General features: G+C 35.8%; 1 protein-coding gene across 3 annotated transcripts in view; it reads left to right on the top strand.

The window, feature by feature from the left end:
- Positions 1–16,548, top strand: part of VPS50 (VPS50 subunit of EARP/GARPII complex) — a 132,400-nt gene that overhangs the window by 81,427 nt on the left and 34,425 nt on the right. For 2 of the 3 annotated variants that reach the window (XR_005023483.2, XM_036879228.2), the window contains exons 17-20: positions 3,665–3,755; positions 5,164–5,340; positions 6,678–6,796; positions 8,719–8,825. Coding sequence is in view for 1 of the 3 variants with exons in the window: in XM_036879228.2 (XP_036735123.1) it covers positions 3,665–3,755; positions 5,164–5,340; positions 6,678–6,796; positions 8,719–8,825 (494 nt within the window). In the remaining 2 variants the exon portion in view is untranslated. Of the gene's footprint in view, positions 1–3,664; positions 3,756–5,163; positions 5,341–6,677; positions 6,797–8,718; positions 8,826–16,548 lie in introns of those variants that run through there. The other variant, XR_005023484.2, reaches the window with a different exon arrangement.

Below are 16,548 nucleotides of genomic sequence, written 5' to 3' on the forward strand. Positions count from 1 at the left end.
GAGTTGATTAAGCTGCTTCTGTCTCTGAGTTGATACCTATCACTGTAATAGTTTCATATTATGTAATAAATTGCCATGAACTTATCAACTTAAAACAACATCCATTTGTTATCTAATAGTTCCATAGGCTAGAAGTCCTGATGAGCTTGTCTAGAATCTCAAGTTAGGGTCTTACAGGGCCAAAATCAAGGTATCATCTGGGCTGGGATTTGATCTGAAGGCTTTCAGGAAGAATCTGAATCTGAACATGTTCAGGATGTTTGCAGAATTCAGTTTCTTATTGTTTCAGAGCTGAGGTCCCCATTTTTCTGCTTGGTGTCAGCTAGGGAACATTCTCAGCTTCTAGAAGCTGCTCTCCAGTATTTGCTCATTATCCCTTCCATCTTAAAAGCTAGCCAGTGGCATATTGAGTTTTTCTCATGCTTTGATTCTGACTTCCCCTTCTTCCATCAAGAAGGGAAAAAATCTGCTTTAAAAGGGCTCATTTAATTAGATTAGTTCCACTTGAATAATCCTTTTAAGTAAATGTCAGTTTAGTAGTCTTAATTACATCTGCAAAATTCTTTTGCCTTAAATGGCAGCATAATCATGGGGTTGAGACTTGATCATATTCAGTCTTGGAGATCAGGGTTGAGGGGACATTTTAGAATCCTGCCTACCTCAATAATGAAAAAAAAAGGTTTTATGGAGCAAATAAAACACATAAAGACTCTTAAATACAGAGAACAAGCTGGTGGTTGCCAGAGGGGTTGGAGGTGGGGAGGTGGGCCAATTTGCAAAGGGGTTAAGTGGTTCAAACACGAGTTATAAAAGAAATATGTCATGGTGTTGAAAGTAAAGCATAGGGAATAGTCCAACAGTATTTTATACCTTTATATGGTGATAGATGGTACATATACTTACTGAGGTGAGCATTTCCTAATGTATATAATTGTCATATTACTCTGTTGTACACCTGAGACCAATATAATATTGTTTGTCAACTATACTTCAATTAAAAATAATAGCTTCACTGAGATATAATTCACATACCAGAAATTTACCCCTTTAAAGTGTATAACTCAGCAACAACAATCACCACTATCTAATTTCAGAATATTTTTACCACTCCAAAAAGAAACCCTGTACCCATTACTTTCTCTCTTAACCTTCCCACAGCCCCTGACAATGACTAGCTTTTATTTTTATGTATTTGCCTACTCTGGATATTTCATATAATTGAATCATAGGCTATGTGTTAGGCTTACACTTAGTGTAATGTTTTCAAGGGTTCGTACATGTAGCGTGGAAGAGAACTTCGTTCCGTTTTATGGCTCTGAATAACATTCCATTGTATAGATACAGCACATTTTGTCCATTTGCCAGTTAATGGACATTTGAGTTGTTTTCACTTTTTGGCTGTTATGAATAATGGTGCTATTTACTTCAGTGTAAGTTTTTGCATAGACATGTTTTCAGTTCTTTGGGTATGTACCTAGAGGTGAATGGTAGGCTAAGAAGCACCCTCCTACCCCCAACCCAAAATAAATCAGGTCCTAATACGTGGAAACTGTAAATGTTAATTTATATGGGGAAAGTATCTTTGTAGAATGTGAATAAATTAATGACCTTATGATTAATTAATTAACCCAGATTATCCTGGATTATCTGGGTGGGCCCCTAAATACCATCACAGTTTAGAGGAGTCAGAAGGGGATTTGACACAGACACAGGAACAGACACACTTAGGGGAGAAAGGGAGAAAGGAAAAATAATAACAAAAGGCAGAGGCAGAGATTGAAGTGCTGTGCCACAAGCCAAGGAGTCGTGGTAACCAAAAGATGGAAGAGGCAAGGAGGAGATTCTCAGTTCATGTTCAGAGCTTCTGGAGAGAGAGAGTAAGCCTGCTGACACCTTGATTTCAACTTAGTGATACTGGTTTCTGACTTCTGGCCCCCAGAACTGCAAAAGAATAAATTTCTGTTGTTTTAAGTCACCCAGGCTATGGTAATTTGTTGCAGTAGCCCCAGGAAACCAATACAGAGTGGAATTGCTGGGTCATAGGATTTACCAAACTCTTCAAAAGTGGCTGCACATTTTACATTCCCACCAGCACTGTATAAGGGTTCTAATTTCTCCATATCTTGATAATGCTTGTTGTCCATCCCTTTGATCATAGCTGTGCTAATGGATGTGAAGTAGTATCTCGTTAGGGTTTCCATTTACATCTCCCTAATGACTGATGACGTTCAGTATTTTTCTATGTGCTGTTGGTCATTTGTGTATGTTTTGCAAAACTTGTTCAGAAGTCTGCTCATTTTTAAATTGGGTTGTCTTATTGAAATGCAAAAATTATAAACTTTTATAGTTTTACTTCTTACATTAGGTCCTATATTTAGTTCTTACATTAGGCAATAAACAATAATTTAGATAATGTTTGTATATTTTGTGAGGTACAAGAACTTCTAAGTACTTTTGGGATATTCATAGCCATTACCTCTTCAAATATTGCTGCTGCTCATTCTATCCTCTGCGTCCAGTTGCATCCATACTAGATATTTTGACTGTGTCTCATTTATCTCTTATGATCTTTTCTGTTTCTTCTATTCTGTTTTTCAGTTTGTGTTTTAGTTTGGATATGTTCTATAGATCTCTTAAAATTCCCTAGTGCTGTTTTACTTATCCAACTAATTTTTAATTTGAGATACTCTATTTTTCAGTTACAGAATGTCTGTTTGATTTTTTTGTTAATATTGCAATTCTTTGAAACTCTCCTGTTTTGTATCGTTTTTCTCTATTTTGTTTAACTTATTTATAATAGTTATCTTAAAACCCTTACCAGTTCATTCTAAGATTTGGAGCAAATTCTGCTTTTCACAGATTTACCCATTTATTACGTCTTTATTTAAAGCCTGTGGATTTTTCTAAAAAACCTAGATTTTTGTTTTTAGCTTGGTAGTAACAGTAATGAGGCTTGTTGCAGGAAGCAGAAGAGTAGGGCAGGCACTGGCCCTTTGTTCCCTGGCTCAACTAGAAAGAAGTGTTTGTTTTTCTGGAACTGTCTTTACAGTTTTTCAAACAGTAATGTACTGATTACTCAGGATAGACAGAACAGTAGTATTAAAAGAAACCAGTATGACATAAATGATTAATGAAATGTTGGGTATACAAGTGTCATACTTACTAATTTAATTTGTAAATGCTGTGTGAAGATAGGCATTGAGCTAAACATATTTGGAGAGTGATAATCATCTTGATATTGTGGCCTAGTAAGTATGATTAAGATCTGTGCTGCTTAGCATAGAGCATTTATTAGTATTTATGATCTCATAAACCCTTGTAAATAATTTCTGTCTGTTTTGGCATTGATTAGCTAAGGATATTTTAAATATGTGAGTTGGTGAGTAGCTTTTAGTTTAGTCCCTTAATAAAAATGTCATTTCCTATTTATCCATTAATTTTGCAATATAGTAAAAATACTCTGAGTTTAGTAATATTTGAGAGATTTTTCTCTGAAGGATGGTAGGATATTAACTTGTAAAAGTAAATGTGTTTGATGTTTGTTTGAATGGGTTCTCAAAGTTGATTATGTTGGTAGTCCTGTAATTGTATCATTTTTATTTTTTCAATTCTTGTGTACAGTATACTTCCTACTTTTTGTAATGTTTTTTTCCTTTTTTTTAAGAACACGGCTTGATGAACTGAGAATGTTTCTAGAGAATGAGACCTGGGAACTTTGTCCTGTTAAGTCAAATTTCAGTATCTTGCAACTTCATGTAAGTGTGTCTTAAGAACAAATAAGTCAGTCTTTTATTTAGTCATCTTAAAAAAAAAGGTGTATGAAAGCATTTGTAAAATAAATTAAGGAATACTGCCTTTATTTCCTTTTTTAAAAGTGATTCATAGCAAGCCTCATTTATAAGAAAGATCTTTTATGGATGTCAAAATTATGCACTTCAAATTTTTTTAAGAGGGTAGATCTCATGTTAAGTGTCCTAACAACTGAAAAAAAAGTAATGACCTTGAAAACGATTCACAGTTGAGATAGTGTTCACTTTACAAGTTTTCCTATAGCTGTGGTTTAAAATTTTTTTTCTTTAATTTATAGTCACCCCATGTTTTGAGTTATAAAAATGATATGATGTTTAAGCATTAGATGGGTCTGCTTTAATGTGTAGTTGCTCTTTAAAAAGAAAATAAATACATCATTTGAAACTTAACAAGCCAGCATAATTTTTAAGAAAATTGTCACTGAATATGAAAAATTTTTAATTTGGGGTTAATACAAAAAAGATTTTAAGGTATAAAAAAATGTATCCTCAATTTTTGTGAAAAATCATCAAATAAAGAATTTTATAATTCAGAGGAACTTCAGAGATAATTCCATCTCTTCCTCTCTCTGAACTTGGAACTAAATCCCTCTGGACTGCCTCAGTTTCCTCATCTGGGAAATGCATTATTTGGACTGGGTGCTACATCTCTTTAGCCTTTGTAATTCTCATTCTGTATTGACTGTCTCATTTTACAGATGAGAAAATTGAGGCACAGGGAAGCCAGGTGACATTCCCAATGTTGTATAGGAAGGTAATGGGATATAATGGATTCATGGCAAGTTAGGTCTAGAAGATGTGTTCTCTGACCTCAACATACATGTTTCTGTTGTTTGCTTCTTGGTATATGAAGGAAAATAAATGGAAGCTTATAGTCATCAGTATAACAGATATATCCTTCATGCTTTGTTTTTGATGTATTTATATAGAATATCTTAAATGGTACATACAAGTTTGCAAGGTGTTTGACCTAACAACAATTAGTTTTTATAAATGACTTTATTGATTAAAACTATACTAGGACTTCTGCTGCTCTGTTAAAATTTTTAGAATTATCTTTCAAAATTATTTTCAAAAAAATTCTCTGCAGTTCTATAAAGTCTAAAGTAGCTTGATGCAAATGACACTATTTTAATTGGTATCAGCAACTGAGCTGGCTTTAAGAAATCCTCTGAACATGTATTTCTAAATTTGAGCTTTTAGACAGCTTGCAAGATTTAAGAGTGAATCACCTAAAAAATCAGGATCGTATTGTTTTTTTCAGTAACTACATTTATTTTGATGAAATATGTTGATGTATTTGAATTTTATTATTTTTATTAAAAGATATCTGGCTCTCTTTTTTAATGTCTAGGAATTTAAATTCATGGAACAGTCTCGTTCCCCTTCAGTTTCACCTAGTAAGCAGCCAGCCTCAACTTCTTCAAAAACAGTGACCTTGTTTGAACAGTACTGTAGTGGTGGCAATCCATTTGAAATTCCGGCCAACCACAAAGATGAAGAAACAGAAGATGTCCTGGCTTCTAATGGGGTATGTGGTGTTTTAAAAATGTATTGTGGGACATAAATGAGATTTTTGAATTGAAAAATGTCCTACTCAACGAGTGAGGTAGTTGGCTAGATTTATCCATCCATTCAGTCTCCACTTTCCTACCCGTATACTTTCCTACCCGTAATTCTAGTTGTTACAGGTAAGGGTTTACAGTATGGTTTGTTGACATTGTCCTTTTGAAAGATAACTTGGCCTTTATGTTTACTTTATGTTCATATTAGATTACTTTGTATTATTACCAGATTACCAGTTGATTAGGAGTTTATTTTCTGTACTGCATACTTACCTGATTTGTTGTATAGATGGATGAAGGAATAGATCAGCTGCACCTTTTTTTCCTGACTACCCTCTTATTATGGGCTGTCATAATGCTTTAGACTCTCAAAAATAGTTGCTGAGTTAGGGGACTACCTTCTTTCCATGTTGTCATCATACTGGTCTCTTAAGACCTGGCATATGGGGATAAAACTTCCTCATAGAATTGTTTTGAAGATTTAGTGAGGTAATTCATGAAAACATTTAGCACATTACTTGGGTAGAACTCAAGTGAATGTTAGCCATTATTTCATCATGTTAATTTGTACTGTTAATTGATGATGATGCTGCTGAAGCCACTGCTTGCCTTGCTGTGCGTGGACTCCACTCTCCTCTCCTGTGCTGGCACTGGGCCATGGTGCCGTGAAGATGATGGAAGTGTTAGGAAGGCACCCTTCCTCTCAAGAGGAAATCCAGCATTCTGTCCTTGCTCTCAGTAGGTCCTAGGTGCTAAGCCTAATTTTCTAAGCTGCTCTGGAATTAACTCTCATCAAAGTGAATTGGATAGAGCATTAGCATGTGTGGTGTTTGTGTTGATTAAAGTGAATTAACATTTCCAGAGTGCCAGAATGCCAACCTCTTCGTAATGACTTAACAAAATGGAAGTAAGTATGGCCAAACCACTTGGAGGAAGAGAAGAGATTTTTTTGTTTTAAATTAAATGTACCCATTTTTCCTGTCTTACAACTGAGCAAAATGTTTGTTTTTGTGTCTTTATTTTCCTTATATGGATATTTAACTTTTTCTTTTTGACATTTACAAATTTTTGTAGGTATAATGCTTGTGTTTTATTTCCCTTTTTTCTTTTGAAGTGATTAAGGTAGATGATGAAGAAGAAAATGGAAGGTTAATATGATTCTTGATTGCAAAATTAAAACTAACTTATTAAGAACTAACTTCTGTAAACTATTTCTTATAAAATTGAGTATTTTTATTGTATTGAAAGACTAAGAAAGGTTGGTTCTTTCTACCCGTTGTTGAATATACTGTGGTCTCTTCAGTATGAATCTGATGAACAAGAAAAAAGTGCCTATCAGGAGTATGACAGTGACAGTGATGTTCCTGAGGAACTGAAACGAGATTATGTGGATGAGCAAACAGGCGATGCTCCTGTGAAAAGGTAATTGTCCTTAGATTGTATTGTATTTCATATTTTATGTTGCATGCTTAATGTACAGGATTTCCTTTACAGGTTAAGAAAAAACAATTAAAAATTAAAATTTTCTGTTATAATGTCATGTGACAGAAGTTAGTGTTTTAAAAATGATTCCTGAAGGACTAAAAATGTAATTTTATAAAATATTGGGCATACTCAAAGAGCTCTTAATTTAGAGATCAGTGGTTTTTTGTGGAACAACAAACTTCAGTTTATAAGATAAGTGCTGCCTGGCAGGTTATGTTTCACATACATCCGAAAACCTCGTGGAGGAAAGCAGTAGTTTGTTTTGTATATGAAGTTCTGGCCTCATAGGAAGTCTCCATTTATCTTTCCAATGTCATTTATGTCCACTCTTGAGCCTTCTGTTAAGGTTCCTATTTTGTACTTGAATTTTCTTTTGTGATAAAGTCTCCTCTGATAATTATATAAGAATTTTTTAAATCTTTTAGTTAAGTGGGTATGATACTCATAATGCAAGTTAATTTCATAACTATCAGACACTTAGTGAACACAAACATACTTTTTATGTTTAATGATAGATTTAAGTATATTCTTCTCTGACCTTTGCTCCCAAAATATCTAGTTACTTGATGGATTTGAAACCCCGATTGATAAAATCTCTCCTCAAAAGCAAACAATTCATGAGTTGTGGATATTTTAATTGGGAAAATTTATTTCCATTGTTTTTCACATATGTATGCTATTTAAATATCTCCATCAATGTTCAGCCATGAACTGAGTCCAACTATTTTGTTGGACTTGGTTGGATGTCTTGGGTGTATTTTGGCTAAAAGGAAAGCTCTAATAAATTGAAATGAACGAGTAGGATAGCTGTCTGTCATTATATGTGTATATATTGCATTTTGGTAAGGCTATGCAGTTACCCTCCTAAACTTTGTTAACTTACCCTAAGAAGTATGAATAATGTGAACTACTAACTGCAGCCCATCAGGTGACAATTACTGCCAATCCCAACTTCTCAATGTCTCTTGAATTCATTGTAATTTCTTGTATTTCACTGCTACCACCCTAAGTTCATGCAAAAAGCATCCTGGTTCAGATTATTGAATCACCCCCTTATCTTGGTTTCTTTCTCCAGTCTCGTCCCCTTCTAATCTGCTCTTGGATACAGATTTATACATTTTTTTCTTATGTACAAATTTGGTCATGTTGTTTTCCTGGTGAAAATTTTTAATGGCTCATCACTGCATTCAAGATAAGTTTCATACTCTTTAGGCTGATTGCTTTCAGTGATCTGGCTTTTACTTACTTCCTTTCTTGTTGCTTTTCCCTGGCCCACTCATTGTGAATGCCTTGAACTTCTCCAGGTATACTCTGGTCTCTCTGACTTCTGATGTTATTACATGTTGTCCCCTTTTTTGCACCTACCATATAACTTCTACTTCTCCTTTGAATCTAGTGCCTCCATACAACCCCAGACTCAACCATTATACCTTATACATAACTCACATTCTAAGGAGGGTATTTTTTCATATTTATAATCTGACACCAAGATGCTTTTTGCATGAACTTAGGATGGGAGCAGTGAAATCAGGATGCTTGATATATTTGATGTGTAATTTACCTAAAACATCTATTTTTTTATTTAGAGTGACATAGCTTCTTTTAATGGTTGATAATTAATATCTCAGAATCAAAAAAATACATTATAGTACTTTCTTTCTTTGCTTACTAATTTCTCTTCCCCTCTGAACTATAAAAGCTCTATAAGTGAAAGAGGATGATCTCTCTGTCCCTACCTGATAACATGGTAAGGTTTTTAGCACCTGTTTCTTGAATGAGGGTTTGATTCTAAGTTAAATAACTTATTGATTTACTGATTGACAACCCTAACTGCAACTCTTTTGTTTCTCCATATTAAGTGTTTCTCGAGAAACCCTAAAAAGCAGGAAGAAATCAGATTATAGTCTAAATAAAGTGAATGCACCCATTTTAACAAATACAACGTTGAACGTAATAAGACTTGTTGGTAAGTAACCACACTTCTTTAAACAAACATTGTAGTAGCACTTAAATTAGTCTACTTTTATTACCAAATGGTTTTTACTTGGAGTTTTCATTGTATACTCCAGTTCCCACTGCAGTGAAGGATTTAAGAGTGTCATATGTCAATGCTTTCTCATCTTAATGTGTCCACATAGTATAATACCAACATTAATGTCAGTTTTTTCTTTTTCAGCCAACTACATAGTAAGTATATGTCTTCCACTTATTAAAAAAATTTCCAATTAATTGAAATGTAATGAAAAATTCTCAGTGTGAGTTAGAGATATGTGTAGTATGACAATAGTACCGGTTTTACATTTATGCAGTATTTTTACTTAATTGTTTCATTGGTCTTTGCAGTCTTCCTGTCAAACAGGCAGAGCTAATAGTATTCTCTGGCATTTTCAGACACAAGAGTTCTACAAGCTTAATGTTCACACCTCAGCAAGAGTTGTTTTTATTACAGATAAGACCTTTATTGATCATTTTTTTAGAAGGCAAATAACATGAAGAAATGTCATTTAAAATATTCAGGTTTGAAGATGATGTGGGTTTTTTAATGTCAGCATTTCAACATTTTATATGCTATCTCAGACTTTATATCTCACAAGTAAGTCTGTACATTTGACAAATAACTTGTAAAGATGTTTCTCACATTAATTAAGTCATATACCAGTCAAGAATTTTAGTGATTTTTCTCTCAAATTCTCTGTGTTCTGTTTATGGAGATGGTAATTTCCTAATGTCTAGCTTGATTATTCTTAGTTCTTATAAAATGATCTGTGTTCTTTGAAGATAATTTCTGAATTTCATTAATGAATAAGATAAAATGGACAAAATGTTTTTTAGAGGTCCAGATTCCTTTAGGGAAAACAGTGAAAAAGTAATAATGAATTGAGAAGAAAATAAAAGTATATATTTTCATGACACATAGAAAAATGAGATTTTTAAAAACAATTTTATGGCTGATTATGGCAGGGAGATTAGCTTTTCTTCTTCATCCAAGAGAGCTAGCTGAACAAAGCATCTTTAGTCTCTAGAATTTACAGAATCAGAATTGGAGGGGTTCTGAGAGGTCATCTGGCATAAATTCCTATAAAATAAGGGATTCTTTCTGTAATTCCCCTAATGTGCAGTGGCCATCTAGCCGTTTGTTTCATGTCTCACAGTCACTGGAAGTGTATTTTTTTGCAAGCTTACTCATTCTGCTATTAGACTGATTTAATTGGTAGACATCTCTTCCTTATGGTAAACCAAAATCTATCTGCCTCTGTAATTCTGTTGGTCTTAGATCTGCAGTTAAAAACAAAAAGAGTTAAGTCCACATTTTTTTTCTCTTATTCTTCCATATGGTGACTTTTCAGGTATGCTTAGTAATTATACTGACCTTCCTTTCCTTTCCTTTTCCTCCCCACCATCTTCAATCTGTTCTTCAGGTCAGTGTGCTCAATTCCTTTAGGTGGTCCCTACTGAAAGATACTAAAAAAATCTGTGTCATCCTCTTCAGCCTTCTGGAGTCACTGTAGTTTTCAGTGTATGAAACACTGCTTGAGATGTAGTTTAATGAAGGCAGTTTTTGCTTGGTTGTGTTGGAGTAACAAACCGCCCTTACACAGCAGTGACTTCAGACCACAGAGGTTTAGGTGGTACCTGTTGGCTCCTGGTCTTTGTAGTTCTTTCTTTTCCATGTGTGTCTTCATCCTGTGATGCAGGCTGAAAGAGAGCACCAATCTTGAACATGACTCTTAGGACGCTCAAAGCTTGTGCTCTGAGGTGGCACCCTGATACTTCCTCTGACATGTCAGTGCCCTAGGAGGTCAGGCTTCACTGTGGGAGAGAAAAGTATACTTCTTCCCCAGGAAGGCACTGCAAGTCCAGGGCAATGAACAAGGATACATATCTTACAGGGAGTGCAGGGTGGCATGGGCTAGAGGGAATCATTGTGGAAAACAATATAATCAACCATGTTTAAGTTGTTGTTTATATTTATTTTACATCACCCAGTTCAAAAAGGAGTAGAGTTGCCATGTTGCTTTTACTCTAAACAACATATATTCAGTAGAATCAAAACAAATATAAGGCTGAAACAAAACCAAAGAGGGGGGAAATCACATTCTATTCAGTTAAATGTAAACAGCAAATGCAACTCCTTACTTCTTGGTATAGGCATAAGGAAGTGAAGAAACAATGCATTCTGCCATCCTCATTATCTAAGAAAGGGATGTAATGGTACCAGTGTGCTGCTGCTGTTAAATCCAGAGGATAGTAACAACCAATTCTTACATAAGGATCACTGATCAACATAGTGGACATTGTTACCTAAAGTGGATTTATAGAAACTGGGAAAAACTGTACTCTGGTGGACCTTTTGGTCTGTTGGCCCTATAAAGCAGAGCTGTCTGAGTAAAATCTTACTTGGGAAGAGAATCTGACCATTGTAATCTCAGCCTTCACCACCATCAGATCTTTTACTGGAGTTGCAATTAGGAAACAATGCCTAATATGATAATTTAACTTTCATGTCTTCCTAATTAGGCCTGGGATTAGGTACTGTCATTATCCACTCCCGCCCCCCCAGCAGACTTCTATGCCTACGACTTTCTGTCTCCCTGTGATGTCTTTATCTTCAGTTTGTACATATTCATAAAATAGAACATTCCTGCCACTCACTCAGGGGTCTCCAGCTAGCAAATGCACTATTCCAGCGCCTGTTGTTAATGCCTAGGGGTGCTTGAAGATTATAAACTGGTAAAGGTGATGTCTTTTCTTAGAAAGCCAGAAGTGCCGTTGTGTAAATAAGATTAATTTTGGTGCCTGGGAAGATGAAGGAACTAATTATTCAGTAGTTGGGAGACACATTTTAGGACATTAAAGGCATATTCAAAACATCCTTTTCAAGTAGTATTTATTTGACAGATAATTAGGTGAGATTAAACAAAAGAGTGTTAATGGGGCTTCCCAGCCCCAGGTGGTACCTAAATCTATTAGAATGGCTGAAGGGAGGCTTTCACAAGTGATGAGGACTAATCAGAACGCTTGCTTGTGTAAAGAGAAAATCTTGTCAGTCTTAGAATTTCTTGCAGACAGAGGCAGAGAAACTTTGAGGGCATGTGTCTTCATCACTGAAACAGACTTGCTATTCAAGGTTCTCTCTCCTGGAGGTGGCTTTCACTCGTGTGGGTATGATAGGTCTGAGGAGCAGAATATAGGTGCCAAAATCCATGCTTGTAAAAACTACAGACCTTACCACAAAATTTTTACTTTAGCAGCTGGAAAAAATACAAATCAGCACATGCCTTGGGATTTACTGTGAAACTACTGTATGGGCATAACATTAAAAGTTGTCTTTTAAGAAACTTAGTATTTTCCTATGGGATGTTTAAGGGAAAATAATTTATCGTTGTTTAATTTAGATTGCGTTCCACTAACTCTGTTTCTCTAAAAATACTTTTATTTTTGTTACTGTTTATATGAATTTATATCTGACACTTTCTGAATTGATAGCTGTATATGCAGCATGATATTTTGAGAGGATGATCCAAGAAGTTGATCAGGTGTCCCTCCTTACTTGTTACAGGAAAATTGTATTGGATCTTTGGGGGCTAAGATATAATATTCAAAAACAGAATAAAGACTAGTAGCGAAGGACTTAGGTAAACAGGCCAGTTCAGTTTTTGCTGTGGTCTTCACTTCATTATTCATTACATTTTTCTAAATTTCTAACTTTTCCTTCCTTTCCTTTATGCCTCATTTATAGCATTTCCAGTTTGCTTTTATGTGGTGTTTATATCCATTGGTGATCTCTCAACTTGGCGTACTCTAGTAATAGTAATGAACATCCTTCTAACTCTGCTCTGTTCTGGCTCTTGCCCAATCAGCATGTCATCTCTTACAGATGAAAAGAGAGTTTGCGTCATCTTTGCAGCATATAGAACACCCAGCCAAGCATTTTTCACTTTTTTAGGTGCCTAATAATGTTGGACAGACAAACTTTAATTTAAAAAATTTTGAATATTGGAGAAACACTTTTCCCTTTTCTTGTCATAATCCACAATGGAAGAAATCCTGCATTCCTACCACTGCCCCCCTGCCCTGTCCTCCCCCCCACCATGCCTCCAGCACCTTCTCTTTACCCTGTGTTCCCTCCTCAGCACAGAGCTGTGGCTCACTGAACGCCGCCTGGACCACCTTTCACGTGGTCAGCATACTGTCAGTGCCTCTCCTGAGCTGGGTGGGGTTGGCCACTCTTCTCCTCCCAGTTGTAGTTGTTGTCCATGGTGCTGCCTGGTTGGTTTCTCTTCAGTCCCTCTGTGCATCTTCTTCCCCAAGAGTGTGCAGGACTCCGGTCTACATTTAGGATGATAGAGTTTAAACAGTGCTTCCCCTCTGAAGCTTTTCCTCATTAGGTTAGGTTCCTTTCACATAATACCTTGTCCTTTTCCCTTAGTGCATTCATCATAATTACAATTATTTGAAAAATAGCCATAACTGGGATTTCTTGTTCCCTTATTATGTACTTTGTAAACATTTCACATGCATTTTCTCATGAATTCTTCAAAGTGCCTTTTCTACACACCAAATAATTGAAGCTCAGAGATAAGTAACTTGCCTTATGTCACACAGCTTGTTAAGTGGTAGAACCCAGGTTGTGTGATCCTGGAGCCAGCAAGCTCTTTATTTTCATGCTTCACAAGGAATAGAGGAAATCAGGAACATTAATTTTTTATCACTGGACAAAGTTCAGAGAGGTTATAACATAGGTTGGAAGCAGTAATAGGAACTTCTTGTACTTCATAATTGGGCAAGAGATGCCTTTCTTGGTCACCTGGGCTGTATATTGGATAACCTTCCTCAGCATTCTGTTCCCAAAGCATGCTGTCCACTCTTCTCCCTGTGCCCCTGTAGGCAACTCTAGAAGGGAAAAAGGGGAGAGTAGAGTGCATCAGAGCTGTGTCTTGAACCACTGACCACATTTTTAGAACTAAGCAGGCTAACTTCAGAGCCATGCTTTTATGTTTTTATTAAGGCAGTCCATCTCACAAGTACACATGGAATAGTGAGGAAGAGCTCGTGAGCAAGGTAGGAGTCTCGCACCCTGCTGCTCCTTGCCTCTAGTATAGAGGCAGGCAATTTCTTCGTCATTTCCGTTTCTTTTTTCTGGTTGTAATTTCCCAGGAAAGGGTAATGAGAGATAAACGTTTTGAATTTGTATCTGTTTGAGTATCTCTCTATTCTGCTCTTCCACTGCAATGGCAATTTAGCTGTGTATAGAATTGAAGATCAAAAATTATATTTCCTCAGAAAGTTGAAGACCTCTAATGTTCTGTTCACTTTTTTGCAGGTGACTTTCTTCTCTCTGTGTGAAAGGTTTTAGTATTTTTTCCCTTGATGTTTCAAAATTCTTTACTGATGTGTCCAGGTGTGAGTCCTTTCTCATTAAGTGTGTTGGGCAGTCCATGACCCTTTCAGTCTGAAGGCTCTTGTGTTCCTCTGGTGTGAATGACACTAGTATTTCTTTGATGATTTCTACCTCCCATTTTCTCTGTTCTTTCCTCTTTGATTTCCTATTACTCAAGTATTTAGTCCCTTTATTGGCTCTTTATCTCTCTCAGATCTTCTCTAATGTTTTCCATATTCTTGTCTTTTTGCTGTACCTTCTGGAAGACTTCCTTTTTTCCATTTCTTTAATTTTTATTTTAAGAATAATATTTTTTATTTTTTTTATTTATTTATTTTTTTTAATAATTATTTTTTATTGAAGGGTAGTTGACACACAGTATTACATTACATGAGTTTCAAGTGTACAACACAGTGGTAGAACATTTATATACATAATTCTAGGTTCCAGCTATCACCCTACCAGGCTGTTACAATATCTTGACTATATTCCTTATGCTATACATTACATCCCGGTTACTTATTTATTTTACCATTGGAAGTCTGTCCTTCTTTTTTTTTTTTTTTTTTTTGTGAGGGCATCTCTCATATTTATTGATCAAATGGTTGTTAACGACAATAAAATTCTGTATAGGGGAGTCAATGCTCAATGCACAATCATTATTCCACCCCAAGCCTAATTTTTGTCAGTCTCCAATCTTCTGAGGCATAACAAACAAGTTTTTACATGTAGAACAAATTCTTACATAATGAATAAGTTACATAGTGAACAGAACAAGGGCAGTCATCACAGAAACTTTCGGTTTTGCTCATGCATTATGAACTATAAACAGTCAGTTCAAATATGAATACTCATTTGGTTTTTATACTTGATTTATATGTGGATACCACATTTCTCTCTTTATTATTATTATTTTTAATAAAATGCTGAAGTGGTAGGTAGATACAAGATAAAGGTAGAAAACATAGTTTAGTGTTGTAAGAGAGCACATGTAGATGATCAGGTGTGTGCCTGTAGACTATGTGTTAATCCAAGCTAGACCAGGGCAATAAAACATCCACGTATGCAGAAGATTTCTCTCAGAACGGGGGGGTGAGGTTCTAAGCCTCACCTCTGTTGATCCCCAATTTCTCACCTGATGGCCCCCTGCGACTGTGCCTGTCTTAGGTTGTTCCTCCCTTGAGGAATCTTACCCGTCTCTGGCTAACCAGTCATCTTCCGGGGCCATACAGGGAAATGTGAAGTTGGTAAGTGAGAGAGAAGCCTTATTGTTTGAAAAAGTTAGCTTTTTACTTCTTTGCATATTTATGCCCTGTGGCTTCTATGCCCAGCATTTGTCTTGAGGTATCTTTACCACTTGGAAGAATTATGATACTCGGTAAATTTGATATGAGGCACGAATTCTATTTAAGGGTTGTAATTAGGAAGGAAGAAGAAAAGCTATAGAAGTAGCAGGCGGAAGAAAACATGGGAAGATTGATTATTTCTTTGATATATCTTCTTGTAGATTAACTTCAGCATGTATAGGTTTTAAGCTACTACTTAAATTGCACACACACATTAACATAATAGGAGTATAGTTACATAATCAAAGCATATCTGTAATTACCAGCCATCTGCAGTGAAACCAAGAAAACCAGTTAGGCACCTTAGGCATTTGTGAAAACTTATCTATGATATGGTGGATATTGTCCAACTGAACTTGAACAGTCTGAGAGAAATCAGACAAATTAAAACAACCCATTCCTGGGGACTGTTCACATGCCATATGTTCTTTTAACAGTAAATAGTTTGTAGTTGTAAGACTTTGGAGCGCTACAATTTGCACTTCTCCAAATTCTTGGTTGAGTTCCAACAGTATAGATCCAGTCCAATTTTGTTGTTTTACTGTATGCACAGGCCAGCTTAGATATCTCCTTTCTCATTCCCATGGCAAGTCCAGGAACTGGTGGGATGAGTGCATCTACAGCTGTAGCAGTGCGTGGATCTTTGTTGGGGTATTTTGGTGATCATCTTCTGGCATGAGTCTTCCAGAGAGTGCAGATGTTGGAAGTTCTTTTTCATATCGTATCTTAGTTCATTTTCGGGGTAGCCCAATTAGGCTTTGATCCTCTGTATAAACACAAACAGACCCTTTGCCTACACTTTTATATGCCCTTTATACCCTTGTGTAGAACTCGTTGGAGGTTACCACACAGGAACTGCCCTTTTTTTTTTTTTTTTTGCTTTCACTAATCTACACTTACATGACGAATATTATGTTTACTAGGCTCTCCCCTATACCAGGTCTCCCCTATAAAGCCCTTTA

The sequence above is a fragment of the Manis pentadactyla genome, chromosome 7 (genome assembly GCF_030020395.1).
Source record: "Manis pentadactyla isolate mManPen7 chromosome 7, mManPen7.hap1, whole genome shotgun sequence".
Taxonomy (NCBI): domain Eukaryota; kingdom Metazoa; phylum Chordata; class Mammalia; order Pholidota; family Manidae; genus Manis; species Manis pentadactyla.